This window comes from Neoarius graeffei, chromosome 13 (assembly GCF_027579695.1).
Source record: "Neoarius graeffei isolate fNeoGra1 chromosome 13, fNeoGra1.pri, whole genome shotgun sequence".
In the NCBI taxonomy this organism is placed as follows: domain Eukaryota; kingdom Metazoa; phylum Chordata; class Actinopteri; order Siluriformes; family Ariidae; genus Neoarius; species Neoarius graeffei.
Genome location: NC_083581.1, coordinates 25972278 through 25988027, shown reverse-complemented (window position 1 = coordinate 25988027; position 15750 = coordinate 25972278). Strand labels below are relative to the sequence as shown.

General features: G+C 44.0%; 1 protein-coding gene across 8 annotated transcripts in view; it reads left to right on the top strand.

Annotated features, from left to right (window-relative positions):
* Positions 1-15750, top strand: part of plekhg5b (pleckstrin homology domain containing, family G (with RhoGef domain) member 5b) — a 124146-nt gene that overhangs the window by 38281 nt on the left and 70115 nt on the right. For 2 of the 8 annotated variants that reach the window (XM_060937403.1, XM_060937404.1), the window contains exon 1: positions 7705-7875. The exons of 5 other annotated variants lie outside the window; for them this stretch is intronic. In XM_060937403.1, coding sequence (XP_060793386.1) covers positions 7798-7875 — 78 coding nt within the window. In that variant the 5' untranslated portion in view covers positions 7705-7797. Of the gene's footprint in view, positions 1-7704; positions 7876-10318; positions 10423-15750 lie in introns of those variants that run through there. One more of the 8 variants, XM_060937407.1, reaches the window with a different exon arrangement.

Genomic DNA, 15750 nt, shown 5'->3' with positions numbered 1-15750 from the left:
CCTCGCCGGCCACGGGGCTCGAACCCGGACCTTCTTGCTGTGAGGCGACAGCGCTAACCACTACACCACCGTGCCACCCGTGACAAACATGTTCTTTAATATTTGCTGATGGGAGTGAATGAATTTAGTCAGTTTCATAATCTAGTCCAAAAGAGATGATGGAACACTGTATAATGAGAACTTTTGTAAGATTTGATTGAACTGTATCGCTGCTTTTGGATCAAACAGTTCTAGGGACTTAATTGAGAGGAACTACCCACAGAGTATTTTTGGTGGTTTTCCAGAAATCCGCCACAATAACATCTGATCAGTTCCTCCACAAATAATGTACCATGACAGTTCAGTCATAAATGGAATGAATGTCATAAGTATGTGGCTTCCGAGAACACGAACAATGTGTCGAAGCAAGTCCTGAGTTTCTTGTGGTGTTGGGAGGTGGTTGGGCTTATGGACTCCGGGGGGGTCAGACTGCCGAATATTGCCTCCTTTTATATCCACAGCCTTTGGGGAATGGTAGAGGAGGCATGTGCACTGTTGTTACTCCTAAACCTGACTATAGAGATCTTGCAGTCACGTGACCGGAAAGTACACAGCCGCCATTTTGTCGGTAAAAAACACAGCTGAATATTGCTGCACTCGTGTACAGAATGGATCAATTTCAACCGACGGACTACACGGCTCATTTTTCTAATGAACAGATAATTAGATATATGTCTAAAATAAACGATCTACAGATCAGTGACCCTTATGGCTTACCGGACGGAGTTTTCACGACCGTGTCAGTGGATATTGAACTGCCAGCGGAATACCCGGACGTGTATAATTACCTCATTAACTTTCCCTCGCTGTTCAGTGGTGAAGCACTGCGTGCTTATAAATCTCTGGACAGTTATCTTTACAGAAATTCAGGATTTGTCAGCCGCGGCATCTTGTAAACAAGAAAATAATCCTCATTGGACGGGTAAGTCACTTAAGTATTGAGTATAGCACTGACCAGCCGATTATAGAATAGAATAAGGTAATTCCAGCTGTAATTCCAAATCGTCCGTCTCTGGCGTTGGAGAGGTAGAGGCTTGGCAGTGGAGGTTTGAGTGGCTGTTTTCTGAGCTTAGTCAACAGGCCGGCTCTGCCTGCAGCCTCGCTTTTGCTTCCGCTCCCGCCGCCGCCTCCTTCGCTTTGCTTCCGATAACAATCCATGGAGACCCCGCTGGTCTCGCTATCTCGTCCGGAATGTTGTGCATGCGATGGAAATCGCTACAAACCGTCATTTTCTGCTGGAAACCAATGTCCAGTAAGTCCATACGGTTGTAGTGGATATTGAAGTCCGGTACAGATGAGCAACACGCAAAAATACACACAAAAAACATAAACGTGCACAGGTAGGGAGAGCTTGTAGCCGCAGCCGTTGTAGTAGAATTGTATATAGTAGGGTTTTCCAGAAGAAAAGGTAGAAGTAGAAGGCGGAAAATGGCGTTTGACCGACAAGATGGCGTCTGTCACAATCTGGATCGGCTGTGACGTCACATGCAAGTGCTCCATACCCTTTCCTCTTCTCCTTTGCATTCATCCCGTTTGCTCAGCGTGATATTATTCTGTTGTGATTAATGCCAAGGTCAGATTGAAAAGCATCCTGTCCTCTGCAGTTATTCATGCATTGACTTTGCTTTTAAGAATCAAATCCTTTGGGACAGTTGCATAGCTGCTCAAAATAAACCTGTTTTATTGTGAGAAACTGGGGACTGGGAGGATCAGGGATTGTTCTGTCCAAAATGTGTTGCCCCCAAACCAGTTCAATTATTCATTTTTCTTATTTAGGAAACAAATTATGACCGACTTAAGCAAGGCTCAACTAAATGGATTAATTTAAACGACAAACGGGTCAGTGTGTCTGATTTAAAGCCTCGGTCACAACCGGCTGTACACGCTCCTACGGCCGGTCTACGTGCAAAAAACGCAAGAAACGCACGGAGGGCTCGCGTGTGACGTGCTGATTTTCGAGCCGTAGACCGGCCGCAGAGGTTCTTTGTCATGTCAAACAAACTCTACGGGCGCTTACGTTTTTTTCAGGTTGCAAGACAAACTTACGGCCAACGTGCGTCTTTCTCCACGTACAAAAAACGCAGCGATTTGGGAAACGCCAAAAATCGCACGGCCAAAAAATCGTACGTCCGGTTTTGACCTAGGCTTTAGCGGTGACTCTGATCATCTCTTACATAACTCAAGGGCAGGGTTTGCTTCTGCCTTTTATATCCTAATAAAAACACGTGCATGGGTTTGGAGGCTCTCGAGGAATGCAGAGTGGAGGGGTCACGTAATCCACTCGAGCGGACTGGATCCTGGCATTAGGGAGTAGAGATGAAGGTTCCAAGATTTGTTCCTGGAAATCTGCCATCCTCCAGAGGTTATTCCAGTCGAACACATTTGGTGGCTGGTCCACTCAGTCATTCAGGTGCTTTTAACGTAAACTTCTGAGGACTGATTTATAGTTTGTTTTTGCCTTTTGTGTTCCAATCAATACAGTTAAAACAAAGGTCCAGCCTGAAACACATTAAATATGTTTGATGTGTTTATCGATTCTGGTGCTCATTTCTGGGCTGCTGATGTATTTTCCTTATCCTAATGAGAACTTGGTGGATGTGTGTCATACTGATGAGAAATCTGATGTGGAGTTGTGGAGACTATAAAAGCTTGACTCGGAGTTTTGGCAGAGACTTGGTTAGCAATCCAGGAGATGATGAGTGCGATGAGGTTGAAGGTGATATTAGAATGAAAGTTGAAGCTTTGGAAGATGATCGTGGGTGATCTAGGAAACTGTGTGCCAAAATGAACACAGACCCTGTCAAAAAGTTGTTCAGGGTTCCTGGATTCCCCCCCCCCCCCCCCCCCCCCCCCTCCCCCCCTCCCCTCTTTAATTTTGCTTGAGGACTACTCATCTCATCTCATCTCATTATCTCTAGCCGCTTTATCCTTCTACAGGGTCACAGGCAAGCTGGAGCCTATCCCAGCTGACTATGGGCGAAAGGCGGGGTACACCCTGGACAAGTCGCCAGGTCATCACAGGGCTGACACATAGACACAGACAACCATTCACACTCACATTCACACCTACGGTCAATTTAGAGTCACCAGTTAACCTAACCTGCATGTCTTTGGACTGTGGGGGAAACCGGAGCACCCGGAGGAAACCCACGCGGACACGGGGAGAACGTGCAAACTCCGCACAGAAAGGCCCTCGCCGGCCACGGGGCTCGAACCCGGACCTTCTTGCTGTGAGGCGACAGCGCTAACCACTACACCACCGTGCCGCCCCTTGAGGACTACTGGTTTAGCATAAATATATTCTAACTGAATTCCAAGCAACATTCTCAAATTGTGGACTCTCCTTCGTTATTTAAAGGTAAGAACGCAATGGAGATCTACTATCAAATTCAAAGTAACGACACAAGCTGCTTTCAGAAGCTGTATTTCTCCTTCTGTTCCTTATTTGCATTATCGGCTGATCCGGCCGACAGGCAGTGGTCTTGTGCCATCATGTGTTGTCCGTCGTCTATCTGGCATCGTCCTCGTTTCACAAAAATCACTTGTGTCTCAAGTCTTCACCGATCTCATCTCATTATCTCTCGCCGCTTTATCCTGTTCTACAGGGTTGCAGGCAAGCTGGAGCCTATCCCAGCTGACTACGGGCGAAAGGTGGGGTACACCCTGGACAAGTCGCCAGGTCATCACAGGGGTCTTCACCAATATTTTTATTTTTATTTTTTTTAATTCTTGGGGTGCATATAGCTTCTAACCCAAATTTGCATAACTGCAATTAATAATGAAGATATGGAGTAGTTGAGCCCTAACGAGCAGTTTCCACACACATCGCTTCTTCTCCCTCAGTTCTTCCACTTCTGGCATGAAGGTAGGGGTACCTCGGGTGTTGTACCGTATAACTTCTACCCAGATTTGCTTAATTACAATTATTATTAATTATTCCATAACTTCAGCCTTAAAGGAACAGTCCACCGTACTTCCATAATGAAATGTGCTCTTATCTGAATTGAGACGAGCTGCTCCGTACCTCTCCGAGCTTTGCGCGACCTCCCAGTCAGTCAGACGCGCTGTCACTCCTGTTAGCAATGTAGCTAGGCTCAGCATGGCCAATGGTATTTTTTGGGGCTGTAGTTAGATGCGACCAAACTCTTCCGCGTTTTTCCTGTTTACATAGGTTTATATGACCAGTGACATGAAACAAAGTTCAGTTACACAAATTGAAACGTAGCGATTTTCTATGCTATGGAAAGTCCGCACTATAACGACAGGCGTACTAACACCTTCTGCGTGCTTCGACAGCGCATTGATACCTTCACTCGGAGTTGTACCTTTTTTTTTTTTTTTTTTTTTTTTTAGACAGGGCGGACGGACCAGGGCATTCGCCCGCCTGGCCGTGCCCGACGAGGAGCGCTCTCGGCCGGCTCGGGAGGCAGACGGCAGCCCCTCCTGGAAGTGCAGTTTTACCATGGGCCTGTGAAGGTATCAATGCGCTGTCGAAGCGCGCAGAAGGTGTTAGTACGCCTGTCATTATAGTGCGGACTTTCCATAGCATAGAAAATCGCCACGTTTCAATTTATGTAACTGAACTTTGTCATGTCACTGGTCATATAAACCTATGTAAACAGGAAAAACGTGGAAGAGTTTGGTCGCATCTAACTACAGCCCCAAAAAATACCATTGGCCATGCTGAGCCTAGCTACATTGCTAACAGGAGTGACAGCGCGTCTGACTGACTGGGAGGTCGCGCAAAGCTCGGAGAGGTACGGAGCAGCTCGTCTCAATTCAGAGAAGAGCATATTTCATTATGGAAATATGGTGGACTGTTACTTTTAATGAGCAGTTCAACAAAAATCGCTGCTTCTCTGTCAATTCCTTGCCGTTTTGGATTCTTTCTGGTAAATAGGTCGGTATTCCTAGGGTGTATATAGCTTGCAACATTTTATTGCGCAAGGTAGGCCCACGTTAGATCATTTCTTCTGGACTAGACAGGGCCGGAGTGAGCTACGCCGTCATTGACGGTCTCGTTACTTGTTTGTTCCAACAATTAGCCACAAGACCCAATTCGACTTGACTTATTGTTCATTTATTTTTGAAATGTATTTTTCCTCACCAATTCCCACACACCAGCCAGCACTCCCCTGCTCCTCGGATTCGCCTGATCCATCCTGATGCCCTGCGTTTGGCTGAAGTCTCATCACATCGCTCCTGTGGAGGACGGCCCCTTATGGACAGTCGAAAGTCGCACTTGGACACTTACCAGGGCTACAGTTGACCTTGCTAACTTTCGGACTGTGGTTATTATGAACAGTTTTGCACTCAAGTTTCCATCAATGAACAGTTTATAACTCCAACAAAACAGACTTCATGTTAAAACTATAATGAATTTCCTGCTTCCACAGTTATACTTTGTGACTCTATAGGACACTGTTATAGAAGCGAGTTATTTATAATCATGCTGTCTGTTATCACCCAAATGAGGATGGGTTCCCTTCGGAGTCTGGTTCCACTCGAGGTTTCTTCCTCATGTTGTCTGAGGCTTGCTCGTTGGGGATAAATTAGGGATGAAATTAGCTCATGTTTAAAGCCTTTGATTTTCTGTAAAGCTGTTTTGCGACAATTTCTGTTGTTAAAAGCGCTATACGAACAAACTTGACTTGACCACTACCGATTGGAGAGGCTACAGGTTAGAGCCCTGCACTCCCGCGGGAGTCCCGCGGGACCCGATGCAAAGCAGTGCGGCGCGGGACAAATTTTGAAAGCTCATTGCGGGCAGGAAGGGGAGTGCACAATGCTGGAGCGGGCGGGACAGGTGATGAGCTGCAGTCCCACTTACTAAAAATGTGTTTAAAATAAAATTTATAAATTATTAATTTGTCTATCATATATAATTTGTGCTGGATATTTTATTTGGCATTAATAACATTTTAAGATGCCTAAATTTGCGGATGTGGTCTAATCTCGCGTACGTTTCCGATTCCTTTCCGCTCTTCCGCGTTTGAGATCTCCGATCATGGCAGAAGAGCAGAGCTCCTCTAGTGAAGCTCACAGTGCTTCAGAAGTAAGTGCTGCTTTAAAAAGAGGTACATTTACCGTTAAAAAGTCAAGAGTCCTGAAATCAGACATTTGGAAGTCGTTCTCACTCGTGTACGACGCAGAGGGAAATCAGCTGCCCTTTGCTTGTTGTGATAAGTGCCAAAAGGTTCTGACATACAACGGCCATAAATCGTGAGAAATAACGCGAACGTCTGCATCATGCGGGATTTGCGGACGGGAGCGGGACTGAAAATCATAATTCTTTGCGGGAGCGGGACTGCACAATGCGGGCGGGAGCGGAACTGAAAATTCTGTCCCGCGCAGACCTCTACTACAGGTTTCCTCCGAGACACATGAAACCAGTCAACTGCATCTTTTCGAACTGCCACGCTGGCCATGTATGCCATGAGCAACACAAACTAGCACTACGTTCACACTGCAGGCTGAAGTGACTCAAATCCGATTTTTTCGCCCATATGTGACCTGTATCCGATCTTTTATTGACAATATGAACGACACAGATCCGATTTTTTTTTCAAATCCGACCCAGGCCGTTTGGATATGTGGTCCTAATTCCGATTCCTATCCGATCTTTTCATATGCGGCTTCAGTCTGAACCGCCAGGTCGCATTCATCCGACTTACACGTCATCAACAAGCCACAAACGTCACTATTCTGCGCTGAAGTAGGCGGCGGGTCTGTCAAAAAAAGTTACAACAACATGGCTTTGATGTTCCTTTGAACGGAGGTTGCAGTCACTACCCCGCAGAACGCCTGAGCCAAAACCCTTGCCCTCTTCCTTCTCAACCTCCTCCTTAACATCAGGCTATTGTGCATGTTCTGGCTCCGTCGCAACAACAACTGCATCATCGCCAGGTACTCCATGCTGGCTACTGTCATACACAGGAAACTTTAGGTGACTTCCGTAAACACTGGCCATGCTCACTGCGTGTGACGTCGTCGTATCCTGCAATGCGCATGCGGAGCACTTTTAGGTCGCTTTTCGTTCATACTGAGGATCACATACAAGTCGCATATATTTGTTAATGTGAACGACCTCACAAAAAAATCGGAATTGAGCATTAAGCCTTGCAGTGTGAACGTAGTGCAGGAAAGTGCCATCTACCCTCTTCTGCATTCATAAGCTCACAGATGCACGCGATTGCTTAGTGTATCAGTGACTGACCGGGGAGAGAGTAACACCATCCCTCCCAACCAGCGAGCACATCCAAGTCCGCTGCCGTGATTTCTAACCACGGCTCCGCTTTGCAGTTTCCCAACAAAATAAGTTTCTGTTGCACCGCTTGGGAGCCAAAACATCTAGTTATGGCATACATGTTTGGACAGATCTTCGTGGACACTGCAATCCATGTGATCAGGCACCATACTTTGTGTATAGTCTGGATTATTTTGGGAACGTCATGCACCATGCTTCAGTGTTCTCTTGCACTAACTTAGGCACGAGTGATGATAAGAATCTGGATTGAGAAACTCCTGCAAAAATGGAAAACACATGCCCACGAAATATATGTGAAGGGGGGAAAAAAACCTGAGACGAACATGATTTTTCTCCCTTTCTCTTCCTGCATAAGCCTCGCCCCTTGCCAATCAGATAAGCTTGCATTATCACTAAACAGAGAAGCTGACTGCACAATCACGCACAGACTTTCAGACCAAGCTTTACGCAGGACTTACACCAAGTCAGAAGACCCAACACCGATTTCACATATGCACACACACAGGATGACGTGCAATCCGCAGAGCTCAGATGGAGCACGAACACACGTGTTTGTCTGTTTGCCACAGGTGAGCATCTGTAGCAGTAACGGAGGCTTTCTTTTCTTTTTTTCCGCCTTTCTTCATCCATCTCTGGGATCTCGCGTATTGGTTATTGTGTTGTGCAGATCAGATGTATGGAAAAGTGTATACGGTACTACTGCTGCTGGTTTAAAAGTAGCTGATCTAAGTATTGAGACATGGGTAAGTATGACGGATGTGGCCTGACGAAGCTTCTGGCAAATTTCTTGGTAATGTTGCAAACTGTGATGTGTAAGCGGAGCAGTTTGAACATGTCGAATCGAACAGGGTAGAAGAGCAGGTCTGGGCTGGAGGTGGATTTGTAAGACTTGAACAGCACTCCACCTATTTTCTATCTCTGTCTCTTTAGGTTAAAGGTTTTTTTTTTTTTTTTATGAACAAAAACTAAAATTTGCTTTTAAGTCGAAGCTTCTTGTGCGTGAGATCTCATGCATGTATTTTCCTCCAGCATCTGTTTCCTACCGTATATCAACTACTCAAGACCCTTCTAATTCGCCAGTGTAAATGCCCCCGCTTACTTTTTCCCCTGTTGTATTACAACCCCGATTCCAAAAAAGTTGGGACAAAGTACAAATTGTAAATAAAAACGGAATGCAATGATGTGGAAGTTTCAAAATTCCATATTTTATTCAGAACAGAACATCGATGACACATCAAATGTTTAAACTGAGAAAATGTCTCATTTAAAGAGAAAAATTAGGTGATTTTAAATTTCATGACAACAACACATCTCAAAGTTGGGACAAGGCCATGTTTACCACTGTGAGACATCCCCTTTTCTCTTTACAACAGTCTGTAAACGTCTGGGGACTGAGGAGACAAGTTGCTCAAGTTTAGGGATAGGAATGTTAACCCATTCTTGTCTAATGCAGGATTCTAGTTACTCAACTGTCTTAGGTCTTTTTTGTCGTATCTTCCGTTTTATGATGCGCCAAATGTTTTCTATGGGTGAAAGATCTGGACTGCAGGCTGGCCAGTTCAGTACCCGGACCCTTCTTCTACGCAGCCATGATGCTGTAATTGATGCAGTATGTGGTTTGGCATTGTCATGTTGGAAAATGCAAGGTCTTCCCTGAAAGAGACGTCATCTGGATGGGAGCATATGTTGCTCTAGAACCTGGATATACCTTTCAGCATTGATGGTGTCTTTCCAGATGTGTAAGCTGCCCATGCCACACGCACTAATGCAACCCCATACCATCAGAGATGCAGGCTTCTGAACTGAGCGCTGATAACAACTTGGGTCGTCCTTCTCCTCTTTAGTCCGAATGACACGGCGTCCCTGATTTCCATAAAGAACTTCAAATTTTGATTCGTCTGATCGCAGAACAGTTTTCCACTTTGCCACAGTCCATTTTAAATGAGCCTTGGCCCAGAGAAGACGTCTGCGCTTCTGGATCGTGTTTAGATACGGCTGCTTCTTTGAACTATAGAGTTTTAGCTGGCAACGGCGGATGGCACGGTGAATTGTGTTCACAGATAATGTTCTCTGGAAATATTCCTGAGCCCATTTTGTGATTTCCAATACAGAAGCATGCCTGTATGTGATGCAGTGCCGTCTAAGGGCCCGAAGATCACGGGCACCCAGTATGGTTTTCCGGCCTTGACCCTTACGCACAGAGATTCTTCCAGATTCTCTGAATCTTTTGATGATATTATGCACTGTAGATGATGATATGTTCAAACTCTTTGCAATTTTACACTGTCGAACTCCTTTCTGATATTGCTCCACTATTTGTCGGCGCAGAATTAGGGGGATTGGTGATCCTCTTCCCATCTTTACTTCTGAGAGCCGCTGCCACTCCAAGATGCTCTTTTTATACCCAGTCATGTTAATGATCTATTGCCAATTGACCTAATGAGTTGCAATTTGGTCCTCCAGCTGTTCCTTTTTTGTACCTTTAACTTTTCCAGCCTCTTATTGCCCCTGTCCCAACTTTTTTGAGATGTGTTGCTGTCATGAAATTTCAAATGAGCCAATATTTGGCATGAGATTTCAAAATGTCTCACTTTCGACATTTGATATGTTGTCTATGTTCTATTGTGAATACAATATCAGTTTTTGAGATTTGTAAATTATTGCATTCCGTTTTTATTTACAATTTGTACTTTGTCCCAACTTTTTCGGAATCGGGGTTGTATAACAAATAGATCTTGGCTCCCCGTTGTTAATATCCCGCTCAATAAAAGTAGAAAGGCCTTGTTAAAAACTCAAACGCAGAAGGGAATTTTGCACGTTTCCAAATTATGGGAACGTACCGGTAAACAACCATTTTCCTGAAAGGGTTGGTGTTTATTTCTCTTTGTCTATCTTTCTTTTTCTCTCTCAGTTTCCTTTTTCTCCTTCTCCCTCCCTCCTTCTCTCTTTCCTTATGTCTGTCTCTCCCGCCCTCTGTCCTCCTCGGCTCCATTCCTCCCCTCAAGCTATGGATAGCAGTGTTGCGTCACAGTGGGTTGTAGGAGCCCGATTCCTTGCGCTCGGGTCTCATTTTGTTTGATTGCTGTTGAGCTGAGCTGAGAGAGTAATAACTACAGGTGAGTCTACTTTCTGTGATCATTTGTTTCCTTTTTCTCTGCGGACACGACGTGAAAAGCTGTGCTTCTGATTTGGATGCGGCTGGGTCATATTTAATGTTTTGTTTTGGAAATGGTGGTTACTGGTGTGACTGGAACCTGGACAGCAGTCACGGGGGGGGATGTGATTTGCTGTAAAACAGTGTGTGACAATACTTTTATATCTACGTGTTTTGAATATTTGCTTGTGTTTGCCAGACATTCTTCTGTATTATTTATAACTAGGTCTGTACGGTATCTCCAACGTACACTTTCTTTTATGATCTTGGTCTGTGTAACACGTAGTTGTGAGAAATTGACCGACTAGGCTGTTTGAGATGGGTGTGTGATTGTTCCAGATAAGTATTTGCACTACATGTTGAAACACACTCAGTTGCAGAATGTTTCATGGGAAACAAGGCTACCATCATCCGTTGCCGATGATGTACGTCAACTGTGCCGATCATTCACTTGTCAGGTTTCCAGGGTGTCCACACACTGCCGGGAAGCGTTTCTGAGCACCAGTCCTGCTACCTGATTATTCATTTGTACCGTAAATGGCTAGAAATGAGCAAAGCTGATCAAATCGAGAATTGATTGGGGGCACTCATTTTGTTAAAGGTGAAATAAGGATACTTTGAACTCCTTCGTTACTCGTTCATTCACCTTCAGTGTCTCCGTTATCCTGGTCAAAGTCGCAGTGTATCCAGGAACAGTGTGAGCGAGACGGAAATGCACCCTGGATTGGCTCCACGTATACTTGTTCACACCTGGGGACAGTTTAGCACAGCCGGTTGGGGAGAACCCACGTACAGTGGGTTCAGTAACCCAAGCTACCGTATGCCGTCCTCATAATAGGTTCTTTCGGACCAAACGTTTGTAGGAACTTCTTGAGACGAACTACCCACTAGGAAGCTCCCCTCAGAACTACATACCTTCAGAGGCTTTTTTTTTCTTTTCTGTTTTCCTTTGCACCGCCAATAGGAAGGCTGAAGGGACGTAAGCCGACTTAGGAGCTTAATGCTGGCAGGAGATGCTGGCGTAGATTTTTGCTTTGGCTTATCAAAATTGTGCTGTGTTTCCTCAGTCGCATTTATGCTCAATAAAGCCTGGACTTCACGGTCAGTCCGTTGGCCTGTGGTTTTTTTTTTTTCTCTCCATGGTTTTAACGCAAACGTTAAGAGCTGTTTTTACAAGGTTAACGCTTTGCACGGACTTTTAAAAATGCTGGTTGTCGGTGCCGCCTTGGCTCTTGGTTCGACCAGTCAACATACACTTCCGTTCAAAAGTTTGGGGTCACTCAGACAATTTTTCATGAAAAGTCACACTTTTATTTACCCCCATAAGTTGTAAAATGAATAGAAAATATAGTCAAGACGTTTTTCTGGCCATTCTGAGCATTTAATCGACCCCACAAATTAATGTGATGCTCCAGAAACTCAATCTGCTCAAAGGAAGGTCAGTTTTATAGCTTCTCTAAAGAGCTCAACTGTTTTCAGCTGTGCTAACATGATTGTACAAGGGTTTTCTAATCATCCATTAGCCTTCTGAGGCAATGAGCAAACACATTGTACCATTAGAACACTGGAGTGAGAGTTGCTGGAAATGGGCCTCTATACACCTATGGAGATATTGCACCAAAAACCAGACATTTGCAGCTAGAATAGTCATTTACCACATTACCAATGTATAGAGTGGATTTCTGATTAGTTTAAAGGAGTACGCCACCCCCAGGTGAAATTGAGTCAGTCCTTGCAGTCCCTAGAGTTGGATGAGTGAGCCAAAGCGTTTTGTAGCCGACCCAGCCATTGCCCTGATCTAGAAACGCCCCGGTTAGCTTTAGCTTAGCGTAGTCGCTGTAATCCGGCATGTCCAGCTAGCATTGTCGTTGCGAAAGTGAATCAAATAACTCAAGATTTTTTATAATTATTTCTCATGACCTGTACATTCACATCGAGGACACATATCAATGCAAATTAACACGAAGGGATTTACTAGACCAATTTATATCTGGAACTATTTTCGGCCACGGCACAGGCAAAGCACCGCTGCAGGCGCAAAGACACCACGCAGCACCACAACTTCCATCAATACACCAGAGAACTTAGTAGTCACGCTGGTGTATTGACGGAAGTTAAGGGTTTTCAGGTGCTGCGTGGTGTCTTTGCGCCTGCAGCAGTGCTTTGCCTGTGCCGTGGCCGAAAATAGTTCCAGATATAAATCGGTCTAGTAAATCCCTTCGTGTTAATTTGCATTGATATGTGTACTCGATGTGAATGTACAGGTCATGAGAAATAATTATAAAAAATCTTGAGTTATTTGATTCACTTTCGCAACGACAATGCTAGCTGGACACGCCGGATTACAGCGACTACGCTAAGCTAAGCTAACCGGGGCGTTTCTAGATCAGGGCAATGGCTGGGTCGGCTACAAAACGCTTTGGCTCACTCATCCAACTCTAGGGACTGCAGGGACTGACTCAATTTCACCTGGGGGTGGCGTACTCCTTTAAAGCGATCTTCATTGAAAAGAACAGTGCTTTTCTTTCAAAAATAAGGACATTTCAAAGTGACCCCAAACTTTTGAACGGTAGTGTGCATCACTCATGGTTCCTTTTGTGCTGCGAAAGAACCTACCCTGAAGTAGGAGCTAAAAAAGTCCCTCAAAACGGCATTATAAGAACTACGATCGTCCTCCGTTACTGCAGCGAGGACTGTAATCCCATAGGAGTAGAAGTATACACCGGGACTGGGATCCCATGGGAGATTTTACCTGCATGAGGGTGTGAGTGAGGTGTCGGATACGAAGCTCACCAGACCACGTTCATTAAGGTAAATGGGCAGTGCGACACGATGCATTTTATTCATTCATCCTTAGTAACTGCCTGGTCAGGGCCATCGTGGCTTAAAGTGCCATTCCACCATTGGATGTATTCTTTGGCATAAAATACAATATATTTTGGTATCACTAGATAGAGAAATCTTTTAGCTTCAAAATGATATATCAAACATAATTTTTTGACAACGACAAGTATATTAATTTTGCGACCAAAGTCACCTACCCTTTTAATTTCCGCGCGTGATGTCATCGGCAGGTTCCCCTTCTTGTGTACCACGTGACGTGGCACATATTATCAGCAATGGCGGATAGAACGCGATAAAAATAATACCAATAAATCTAGCTAATACCAATAAATCTAGCTAACTGAAAGATTAACTCAAAATTTTTCGCAATTTTTTTGGCCCCCATATACGAGGAGAAATGACTCTCTCACTTTGGGGGTTTCCTGGTCTAAAAATAGACCGACACGTGGTACACAAGAAGGGGAACCTGCCGATGACATCACGCGCGGAAATTAAAAGGGTAGGTGACTTTGGTCGCAAAATTAATATACTTGTCGTTGTCAAAAAATTATGTTTGATATATCATTTTGAAGCTAAAAGATTTCTCTGTCTAGTCATGTTGTCATAAAATATATTGTATTTTATGCCAAAGAATACATCCAATGGTGGAATGGCACTTTAAGTTTTGATTATGTTTTGAGAAATGGAACTAAATAAATTTGTTAGCAAATATCGCAGGCAGGAACAAAGTACGAAAATAAACAAACGCGTGAGCAGGATTGAAAAATAATCCTGTCCACACATCTGGTTGAGAACAGTTATGAACTGGAGTGATGTAGCTGAGGTTGAGGAACAGTGCTGGCATTTGGACTTCTGGGGTTTTCCCCGGTGTTTTTCCTCTGTTTCCAGAGGCGTAGTGGTAGGGTTAGGATTTAATTGGATGGAAAAAAAACAATGTAAACAACCAGTCTGGTTTAGGCCACACCCATTTTTGGGTTTAAATCTGAATATGGATGTTTGGAACACTAAGCAGATATAAATGCAGATACTGCCATTATGGCGTCTTTTTTTTTTTTTTTAAATTGGATATTAACCTCCTAGGGCTTAGCGGTCACATGCGTGGACAGCACTTTATGGAAATTCGGAACAAGAATCCACATATGTGGACATACTTTTTCTCTAAAAGTACATCTTATCAAAAGATGATGCTTAGTTTTTATTCGAATCAGGTTCTAATAAGCCCAAATAGCAAAGAGAAATAAAAAATGCATGTAAAAAAACAGCTTGGGCCTTAGGAGGTTAAGTACTGGTGCCTCATCACGGCTATATTTTTTTTCTGCATTTATAGTAAATGTATAAGTATATAAGGTCCTGTCGTACAGTTGACACTTGCATCCATTTGCCCTGCCCATTGTTTACGTTGCACCACGCCTGTCAGTTTTTGACCGGAGGTGATGAGACGGCGTCATAGATATGACTAATACAGTCTATAAAAACTCCTTTTATTAAAAAAAAAAAAGGATGAAACCAACCCAAAGCAAGACTCGTCCTCCCACGTACTGATACTCCAAGTTATTCCTGACACAGTCATGTGATTTGGTTTATTCCTCCCCAAGCTTTTTTTTTTTTTTTTGGGAGGAGTTTATTCTCAAACTGATTATGAGTCAGTTTTTAATCACCATCCTGAAGCACTGGCTTTTCACGTGTCTGAGAGGATGTAATTCTGGGAAAACCCAGCAGCATCCCTCAGAGGTGTGTCACAAGCTCATTCAGGAACTCGCTGCTTGTGGTGCGTTGCAGTTTCTTTTAATCAAACGCTTTACAAGAACAAGCATCTGGATTCCATCATCTTTCAGCTGCTCCCGTTAGGGGTCACCACAGCAGATCATCGTAATCCGTATGTTTGAAATAAATACGTACCGTAAGCAGGATTGAAAAACAGTCCTGCCTATACAGTACATCTGGTTGAGAGCAGTTATAAACCGGAGTGATGTAGCTGAGGTTGAGGAACGGTGCTGGCGTTTCTACTTCTGGGTTTTTCCTACGTTTCCGGAGGCATAGTGGTAGGGTTAGTATTTAATTGGATGGGGGAAAAAAAGAAAAAGTCTGGTTTAGGCCACACCCATTGTGGGTTTAAATCTGAATATGGCTGTTTGGAGCGGTAAACAGATATTAAATACAGATGCTGCCATTGCATTATGCAGCATGTATGTATTTATTTTTGGCCATTTGAAATATTCCTCCAAAAATTCTGAGGTTTATATATCGCTAGGATTGGACATGGCTAGGGCTTGACGTAAAGATTTCTGCTTATTTATACCCTTGGTGGCTGTTTTTGGTTTGAACATTTATTATTCTGAAGTATAGAAGAAGAGAACCTGACTAATCATCAAACGTTGAGGAGATCGAGCAGATGCTGGACTATTAATTTAATCAGTCTAATTTCTTTAAAAATTCCGAGAACTTG